Consider the following 10,502-nt stretch of genomic DNA (forward strand, 5'->3'; position numbering starts at 1 on the left):
TGACTTGATGTAATAATGTGTTTTCACACTGCTGTGTCCCTAAAGGACTGAGTCATAATTAATTCATTTTTTAATTTTCTTTTACATGATCGATTTACCTCACAGATATATAACCAGAAACCACTTTTTTTGGACACTTCCTTCAATGAGAGTTCAAAACCTGACTGGATGCAGTCAGGTTGAATATCTGCATCTTACTACAGCTCCACCTCGTTGAATATCACATCTTACTACAGCTCCACCTCGTTGTGAGGTTCTGGGGTAAAGGTACGGACACAGAGGAAGATGGCTGGGAAAAAAATGAATGCTTGACTCCTTTCTCAACTCTTAATGCCCATGTGGGTATCACCAGAAAGAAGTTTAATCATTACATTACTTTTCTGTTCCTAGAATCAAGATATGGAAGTGTTCAAGGAAAGGATCAGGTGTCTCGGTGAGAGCAGTAAGACTGAACAGCATCTCAACAGCAATTCAGTTCTTTGCTGCTGGTACTTTCATAGCCTGCTGCTTTTGGGACAAGCCATATAAACCATGAAGTTTATCCTTCCCCAGCGTAAGAATCAAAAGGAATCTCTCTTCTACCTGTATGCTGCATAGACTATTATAGCAAGAGAAATTATAGTTCCTGTATCTTACAAACCAAGAGGGAATCAGAATAAGCTGCAGACATGAGAGTCATACAAACTACTGATTTGGTCCAGAACCTTTCCCAAACTCAGTTTAAACACATGCAGCAACAACAACAACTATGGGTCTGAGCATACAGCTCTGTCAGACATGCTTCATATAGCTCAGCATTTAGAATTCCAATGGCTATTTTCCAACTCACATGGCTGAAAGACTAGAGCTGCTAAAGAATGAAAACAGTCATGTTAAGAGTAAAAATAAATAATTTAATGCACAATAACATCGTCAGATTACTCCTTAAATAAACTAGTAATATTAGAGAAAACAATTTTCCTTTACATATTTCTTACAATACAAAATGCTTCTTAAAATAAAAGGTCTATGCAACAGTACTAATATTTATAGGACTATAAATAAATGACAAGATACACTTCACTCACATGGTAGTGAATATGTTCAATTCTGCATAAAGTTAATTTTTATGCTATAGCTTAATTTTTATGCTATAGCTAGTTACTGTCTGTAACTTTTATGCCACACTGGCCTACATCTTCTGCTTCAGCACCTTCCTCTTGGCACTGATTCATCTCATCTGGTCTCTCATCAACAAGAACATCTATTTACTGCCTTATAAAGGCAAATACCTTACATCTGTTCATTTTTATCACCAGTGCTGGGCAGGAACTAAAATTAAGGATATTGACTAGTCTTCAGTTTTACAAAAACAGATCAAGTATCTGTCTATTCACTAGTAGTAGTAGCTAACTGTAAAAGCACACTGATAATTCGACCCTTTAAATCTTCCTGTGACATTCAGCTGTGTTAGTGAACAAGACATGTCTCTTCATGCTGTTGCTTTCTTCTTTCATATTTCACATTGAAGAAGAGAAAAACAGAGCAAAGAACACCTTATCCAAGGAGACTGTAGGAAGAATAAGGAAATTATGAGAGCTAAAGCATTCTTAAGAAGCTAGTGCAAAGGCCTTGCATGTAATTAAAGAATACAAACACATTATACACAGACATATACATAAATATTTTTAGGTTTTCAGGCTAAATATTTTTAGGCTGTTTTACAAGGAAAGAGCAACAAGTAAGTGTGGCATATGAAGTTTGGAGGGAAAAAAATAACAGATATGAGTTTGAGTAGAAGTGAGCATTGAGGATGAAGCTGTACAGATAATTTTGCATAAGCCAAGAGAAAAAGAAAGGAGCCATGTGCAAGACTGCTTTTAAAGCTCATGCAGAGCATTCAGATTTAATCATAAGGCAAGACAAAGCCGAGCTTTCAAAGCCAGCAGAGCATGCATAAAATACATTATTTTCTCAAGGGTGAAATGGATTATTGAGATATAGAAGAAGGAGGTTGTGGTGCTATAGCAATACAACCCTGTCATAAATATACCACATTTTCCATTTACAGTATTTCACCAAAGGCAGTATTTCTAGGACAACAATTTTAGAAGCGTTTCTACCTAATGAATAGTTCCTGCCATGGGATTACTTATAGATAGGGAATCCCATCTCTTCTAGGTGGTGATGAAGATGAGGAATCTTTCCATAATTTCTCTGAAAGTTAAAGCAGTACAACATTAATATTAAAATGAAGCTTTAAATAGTTATTTCAACATATTCTTTCCTGTCTCCTTTTACACTACTTTTTCTGAGAATCCTGTCAATATATAAGGAAAAAAAATGCTTCTAAAAATTGAAACTCATGAGCCGTTGATCTCTTGTCCCTTGGTAAGCGTCCCAAGAAAAACCAATATAAGTTAATTGCAAACCTTACTTACCTACACTGCAATGCTGAATTGTTAGCCTAGGATTATTCTAAAAGCACATAGGTGTGACTCAATAAATTGGCGCTGGGGGGAGGCAACTCCATGCATTGTTTTCAGTATAGCTTCAAAGCTCATGGGACTTTTATATGGGCATTTCTATCAGGACAAATATAAATGCATTGGAATCACTACCTAGTTGCTGGTAGTCATTGGAATCACTGCCTAGAAAACCTGGAAGAATGAACATTTGTTTCCTTTAAAGGTATTTTCTGTGCATAATAAACTTTCCAAAAATCTACAGAAAGACAAAAATCAGGAGTCTTTTTCATCCCTTGGATTAAAATGTGTTTTGTTAGCATTCAAAACCAAATGTACAATAAGGAGAAACATTTTAAATCATTTGTGCACATTATGGTGCACATATATATGAGGAGAATTTTTCTGTATAGATAAAATGCAGTATTAGATCAGAAAAGTTTGGTTAGAGTCCACAGCTAACCAGTCTCATCACTATTTCCTTTCTCATCAGAGGACCAAACAGTGAGTCCCAGGTTTTAAGTTAAGCATATCAAGACTTTCTGAAAGCTATTTTGAAATTGTCTTAATACTGTTATGCAAATTGTGTATACTAATGAATCTCAATATCTTTCTAGAAGTATTTCCCTCCTTTCCCACAGATACTTCTGCTTTTTGTAAAGAAACAGTTTCTTTAATGTACAGCACTTACATGTGAGAGAAGTTGGGTAGAGCTTTAACCTGTCACATTCAGGTGTCCCAGGATTAAGAGTATCTTCATCATAAATATTTTGACGTAAAATGTTCCTTATAAAATCTGGGTTCATACTGTTTTTCATAAATTCCTCTGTTGATGGTGGTACAGAAAACACTAGCTGATAAATTACAGTGGAGCTTTCATTACTGAAAAACAAAGTCAAGGATGAATGTCTTCAAGTTTCAACAGGATCTTTTTTTTTTTTGAAAGACTGACTTTTCATATCAGTGTTGGAATGAAATTTTTAAAACAAACCATTTCCCCAAGAAAAGCATTATGAAAGAAAACTGCCAAAGATGCCAGTTTCTGCCTCCCCCTCCCTTCTCAGAACAGCTCTTGAAACTGGGTACATACTTAAAGCCAGCCAGAGACACATTTTCAAATGCACGTGGGGCAATTGGACACGTGTTCTGATGGGATGTGGTTTTCAGCACTGATGCTTCACAAGGAGCTACTGATAAGAGGTGTTGAAGAGGTGTTGAAAGAGGTGTTGCAATATGCTGCGCGGCATAGTTTCGCTAGGAATCTGTAGGAAGGTTTATTTTCCTGCCAGCAGTACCCGGGACCACGCAGCTGTGCTCCTGACTCAGGTCTGGAGTGGATTACACAAACCAGTGAGCTGGAGACCATCTCTGGAGATTTCATTTTTTGTCGTCTACCGAAACTGACTACAATTCAACAGCTACCTTTTGTACTCAGAGAATTCAAAACATTTTCAAAAAATATTGAATGGGGAAAAATAAAAGGAAAGAAAGAGAGGAAGACAGCAAGAGAGAGACATCAAAGAGGCAGAGAGAGAGTGTTATTAGCTGATCAATATATGTGCAGAACTACAGCTTTGTACTTGATGGTCTAAATCATAGTTAGTACCCACAAGGCCAAGGAGCTACAGTTCACTGTTGAACAAAGCTGGCATGCCCAACGCTGGCAGGGCAAGGGAGAGTATTCCTCGAGGGTGCAAAGTACCCTCATGACTGCCCCTTGCCACGTGTATATTCCTCTGTCATTGCTATCTCAAAGGACCTGGGACTTTGCAAAACTACTTCCCTTGATTTTGTCCTGTCTTTCTAATTTCTTTTGTAAAAGTTCTTTTTCAGAAGTCCTTGGGAAAGCTCTCTGTCTTCCCTTGTCTTCCTGCTATTTCTTCATGACAGGGGACTTGTATATTCCTCTTGCCTTTATCTCTTTTTGGAACAAAATTATTCTCTCCTCCCCATGAACCTTGTTTTATTTATTTAAGATTATTTAAACTACATCAATCTGAAGCGTCTCCAGCAATTAATTTTCCTTTTAATAAATATCCTTGAATATGTTTATTAAGGGCTGCAATTGGAACCAAAGATAACAGAGATGATACTTCACAGCAACAATATGTTCTTGTCATTATAGAATTTTAGCAGCATTTACCATTTACACCAGATGATCCTTTGACCAGTTTTCACTGCCTATACACATAATTTTCCCTAACAACCTGTTTTTCACAGATTTAAATATTGTACGTACTTACATAAGCACATGTATGTCTCATCAAACGCCTGTAATTTTCAGAAAACTCTGGTGACAAAAATTGCTTACCTGAAAGAAATCACCTGAGCTGACCTAAAGTAACGTCCTAAAGCTGGAGATGAGCTGTAGACCTCTGTTAGCTGAGAGAGAAAAAAAAAAGCACAGCAAATCTTTCTTTCAAAGTGCTTTAAGGAGCACAAAAACAGGTGCTGAAGGTCAAATAAGAGCAAATATCTGCCCTGGAAAAGGTAGAGAGTCATTTAAATTTGACAGACAAGTTAATTGTACATTTAAGTGATTGCTACTCAAGGTGAACTAAAAGCATGTGCTCATGTTGCCATGTGCAACTAATGCTGTTAGGTTTGAGATCTAATTAATACCAAAAGGCTCTTCTAACTCTTACTTTGTGGGGGGGGAGGGTTTCTGTCCTGATATTGCCTTCCCACTATGTCCAAATGATCACTGCCATGTATGCTGAGCATATTTCAGCTGTAAGTCAGAGCTGTGCTGGCTCAGCAGAAATCACAGCTATAAACCCAGGCTGTAATAATGTACTCATAAGAGAATGCAGCACATAGGATGTTTAGCCCTTATTATGCTTAGATGACTTTCACAGGCCTCTCCTAAATTATTCAATGATTCTACAAAAAAGAAGACAGTGTCTTAACAAATGGTCAAATTTATGGGAAAAAAATCAATACTTTCTTGTGCTTAAAAGCAGACAATTCTTTTTTTTTTTTCCTAGATTGCAACTTTAAAAAGTACAACACATTTTATTTGTGGACTTGCAAATGACTGAGTTGCTACGCAGAGAAACAGAAACTTCTTAAAAGGCAAAACACTGAAACTATGTTCTAAACAGAATCAACTTTGCCAAGAATCAGATAAACACTTACCCTCTTGGTAATGTCCTTGGAGGAGAAGTGTGGGAGAACACACATTAACTCCAATGTTCCTGAAAAACTGTGAAAATTTCCATTGCTTAGTAATTCATTAGGATCCCAGTAGTCATCCTCATCTGTGTAAACATCTAATAATCAAAAGGAGATAGGGGAGAAAAAAGTTTCAGATAGCTGAAGTATTGAAAAACAACCCTCTTGGCTTTCTCCAGGGTGGCTTTCTGATAGATTTCTTAGGTAAGGACTGACTGGGAAAGACAGAAAGAAAGTGCAAGTCATCTGAAAAAAGTGACAGCACCTGGAGGTCAATCAACCACCTCCATTTGCAAAAGTCATCTGCTCTGGGAGTCTGACAGGCAATGACACCATGGGACCTAAGTCATCCACGGCACTTGTTCCAACATTAAAAACATTATTTCCATCCTCATATTGAAATCTCTTCTTGTGATATTTTCTCACTTAGCTACAAAATTGAATTGCCACCTGATCAGGATACAAGTTGCTTGCTGCCTGCTAAGATAAAAGCATTCACAACAACTACTGAACTACAACACCACCCTCTGCAGTCAGTATCCCCATTCCTTCAGCAGTTTACTGAAGGACATTAAAGGATATTACTGTTGCATTTGTGTTCTATTAGAGTGTACGTATTGCATGTTTGTATTACTATAATCAAGAGCGAGATACTTACTAGAATAAAGAATTAGGCTGATGAGAATGACCAGGAAGATCACTAGAAATATCATAGATATAACCATCCATAGTTTACACTTCCAGAAAATTACATTCCTGCATGATTTCCAGGGATATCTCTCCTAGGTATAAAAGAGAAGGGCATATTGATTAATCAAATAAGGCAGGAAAAAAACACTGAAGCATGTCTCTACTGTCACATTTAGAAACAATAATCCCACAAAGATGGGAGAGCCTCATTGGTAAGCAATGCCCTACATCAGGGGTTCCCAGCCTTGACTACTGCTGCAGGAGAAAATGCAGACCTAGAGAAGGTAAAGGACATTCATTTGAGAGAGATCATTCCCCTTTGTACAGAATTTCCAACTTCTGAGTGGCCCATAAAGCTAAAGTACTGCAAAGGTGATTTCTTGGCTCCACTTTTTTTTTTTTTTTTTTTTTTTTTTAACTACGTGAATTAAATTTGCATATTTCACAAGCTCTCCTTATAATGTTTGTTATCTCTCCCAGCTAAAAGGGCATCTCTGGAGGAATTTCCAAAATCGTTCACCTCTGCAGCATTGATGATGTCAACCTGCAAAGCTTCTGGGTACCAGCATCCAATGCAAAGGCAATGCTATTCAATAGATACTATTGTGTTAAACCCTCAGTAAAATAATTGAGACTTTTATAGCCGACTTACTTTTTCTTCAGAAGATTGCAAACTTGAAGGCTATTGAGTTAATTTAACAGAGATTTTAATGCAAATCTCACCTGTTCTATGAGGTCAAAAGAAAACTTCACTCAAAGCAATTGTGCATGTATGTACATTCTTATGGGAGAGAAAGGACAATACCTTGCCTGTGATTTAATTTTTAATAAGATTGAAAACCATGACAGAAATTAGTCTTTTAATGAGTTAATCCAGTAGGATGAATATAAAAAAAAAAAAAGGGGGGGGGGGGGGAAGAAGAAGCAAGCTTAGGTAATGGCAAAACAGATAACTTTATCTGTTTTGTTCCACAGCCAGAAGAATCAGAAGACTAAAGCAAGGCTTGAATTCATAAGCAGACCATGCTGTCTTTTTAATTACTCCTCTCCCTCCCTCTCCAGCCACCATAAAGGTAGTAGTAAACTCTATGTCCTTTTTGTCATCAGTGCTGTAGGTTGTCTGGGCCACACACGTGCAGACTGGCAGGAACCAGCTGCTGATGGAGGCACTAATCCAGGTTTCCGTCTTTTACTTTTTGAACTTTCTAAGAACACAGAACAAGAGAAAGGCTTTCACTGAATTTAACTGAATTGAGCAGCCGGCTAAAAGCTTTTATGTGGGTGGCAGGAGAACAGGGAGAGAAAACAGACACACAGAGAAAGAGCTTACAAGAGAGATTCCTCCAGGAGCACAAGCAGAAAAAGGAAAACACTCTCTGTAGACACCTCTGCACAGACCTTTGCTCTGCTGGAGAATGAAAGGCAAACACTGAGTATGGTTTTGTTTACAACATGCTTTCAGCTGTGATCACACTTTTTTTTAGTAAGATTTAAAAAATATTTTAGAAATATGATTTTCAATTTAATACTTTACACTAGCATATCTTTTGTATTTTAAAAAAATTTTAAAGCCAGTAACTACTGCCTAGAGTGCAACTATGAAATCAGCCATAGCCTCATCAGATGAGACAGGCAGCTGTCAAGCCCAAGTTTTGATTGAGCCACCACATGTTTAGACTATCACAAAACACAACTCTTAATCACACATAGCAAACTGGCTTGATCCCAAGAAAACATTCAGCTCCACAACTAGTCCAACACCTTCCGAACTTTGCCCATAGGCCGTGTGGAAGCAACAGCAGCCGAGGAAGTCTCTCCCCGATAGGCAGGGCAGCTCTGATTAACCTGCCAGCTGAGCAGAAAGCAGAGCATGGTGACTTCCAGCAGTCTGTGCTGGACGGGAAGCCACTTGCTATAATCAGCATAGAGCTCAAATGAAAACTCGGTTCTGGAAAGGAGAAGGATAAGCCCAAGGGTGAGGTTTCTCGAGATAGTCCAGCAGATATAGCTGACCCCTGCCTCTCCTCCCCTCTCTGCTGTTCTTCTTTGCACTTCCTGGAATGTGTCTGGCCCTGCAGCGAGCTGATTCAGCTTTCCAGACCACGGGAGAAGTAACTGACCCCGACACAAGCAAACAAAGCAGGCTTTTGCCTATCAGCGGAATGGATCAGTCCCAGAGGTGAGCAGCGGGGTCCCCCAAGGAAGCAGTGCCGTTCCCCGGAGCGGGAAGGGACGGGCGGTGCCTCAGGCAGCCAGCTCCCGGGGGGGTCAGCCGTGCTCGCAGAAAAGCGGGAAACACCTTCGCTCCGCAGAAGGTGGACAAATACTCCTGCAGTAAATCGTGTAATTGATATTAAATATTAAATATTAAATATTAAATATTAAATATTGATAGTAAATCGTGTGAAATTGATATTCCTCTGCCAGAATTAGTCTGTTCCGTAGCTTTAAACTAGGGACTAGGAGCTACCTCCTGTAGGATTCACGTGCTGATCTTAACTGAGGTTTTGGAGCATTCTATTAATACAAATTCATAATAGTTAGCAACTGAAAATGACTCAGAGATAAAGAGAATCCAGCATGCTCTGTTCGAGGACATCTTATTTTTGTTTGGCAGCACTGTTTCCTGGTTAATTTCTATAGAAATAAAGCATGGTTTTAAAACTTATTTCAATTTTTCTCTTTTCTGGTTTTGAGACCAATCCCACTGATTAGAAGAGAAAACAAAACTCAGAGAACCAATTACAGTTTCACTTCCTAAATTAAAGCTTAAAATCCCACTCTCATATTAGAACACTTCATTGGTAAGAAAAAAAAATACATTTAACGGTTTTTAGTCTCTTTCCCTCTACCTCAAACAAAAAATTAAATCACCCCTACAAAATGTTCCTTCAAGCGTCATTTCTCTTGCTGTGTAGTATTTGGGAAAATACATCCCCCACCGGAAGGATCAAATGACCAAATGAAATTCCTACCTTTCTCGTCTGAGCATTTAGAGGCTTGTCATGATCAGTCTCCCTTTCATCCACATTATGTTCCTGTAATTCAATAATCTCATGCTCCTGAGCAGAGCTCTGCCTTTTCATTGCTTCTGTCTCTGAAGAGGGTCTTCTGTGAGGACCTCTGTCTCTGAAGTGTGCACGGAGCCAACTCATTTCCTTCTTGTTTCAGCTGCAGTTATGGTCAGTAGTAGCTCTGACACGAGGCTGGAAACAGGAAGAGTGGGGATAGTTTTCATAGGAGAGGTCTCAAAATACTGTTAAATTAGGGGAATTCCTTGGAAGAACAATTAAAGTCAGCTGCCCTAACTGCAGAGAAAGGGAAGACGGAGGAAGTATCGATTTGCATAGCCGTGAGAACTCTGACTCTCAGCTGTGCAATACTAGGTTTTCCAGTTTGCCTACCTGCCTGTACCAGCCCTTGGCAAGCAAGTGACTAAACCTTCAGCAATGCTGGGACAATTTTGAAAGGAACCAGAGTGTTTTCTCTGCTGCTGTCAGCCAAAACAATAAAATGTTATTACTGTTATCCGTTCAGCTGAACAGATGTGGTGCTGAACAGCACAAATGGAGTAGAAGTTCATAGAGCATGTTGTTTGCTTGGGCTGGGACTCTGTCAACACTTGTGATTCTAGTCTCCCTCTATAGTCAATAAAAAAAATGAACACTACTGACCTTTGTGCTGTAAATTGTTCTCCCGCTAGGTATTATACTGCCTAAAATCATATCTAGTATTAAAGAACCATTTATGTCCTTTAACATTATCCAACCTAAACCTGAGAAGCTGCTTTCAGGTAAAAAAACCCCAAAAAAACACAGATAAAGAGAAGAGAAAGATGGCCTTCAGTTTCAACCTGTGCTCTACAGGACATGAAACAACTGTGGTGATTTGGTCTGCACTAGCTTCCTACACAAACTCTCATGTGCACTTGGAGTCACTCACAACAGCTTACTGTAGCCAGGGGCTGATTATGACCCCAGCCTCCTCAATACCCTTGATCCTACCTCCTCTTATTTCTCCTGTTCACACTCCATCCCCATGTTTCTCCTTCCTTCCCACAGAGCATCTCTCTCCCCTCTGACTCAAAAGGCCCGAGCAGACAGCAGGTAACCACACCCTTCCTCACTCTTGTCCCAGCACAGGGAGTATCATGCATTAGGAACCAAACACAGACTCTCTCCCGGACCCCCTTTC

At 39.0% G+C, this 10,502-nt stretch overlaps 1 protein-coding gene across 3 annotated transcripts; it reads right to left on the reverse strand.

The window, feature by feature from the left end:
* Positions 1-402: 402 nt before the first annotated feature.
* C2H3orf52 (chromosome 2 C3orf52 homolog) lies at positions 403-9,541 on the reverse strand. 3 transcript variants are annotated; one of them, XR_008436009.1, is made up of 8 exons: positions 9,284-9,541; positions 7,639-7,716; positions 6,277-6,400; positions 5,583-5,716; positions 4,756-4,826; positions 3,136-3,326; positions 2,103-2,196; positions 403-1,549 (listed from the first exon to the last, which is right to left on the reverse strand). XR_008436009.1 is itself a non-coding variant. In XM_053971989.1 (7 exons), coding segments are annotated over exons 1-7 (780 nt in total). In that variant the 5' UTR covers positions 9,464-9,541; the 3' UTR covers positions 403-2,194. The 3 variants fall into 3 exon arrangements, 2 of the variants coding, with proteins under 2 accessions (XP_053827964.1, XP_053827965.1); XM_053971989.1 differs by having other exon boundaries at positions 403-2,196; XM_053971990.1 differs by lacking the exon at positions 7,639-7,716 and having other exon boundaries at positions 403-2,196.
* Between the last annotated feature and the right edge of the window lie 961 nt (positions 9,542-10,502).

This window comes from Vidua macroura, chromosome 2 (assembly GCF_024509145.1).
Source record: "Vidua macroura isolate BioBank_ID:100142 chromosome 2, ASM2450914v1, whole genome shotgun sequence".
Lineage (NCBI taxonomy): Eukaryota > Metazoa > Chordata > Aves > Passeriformes > Viduidae > Vidua > Vidua macroura.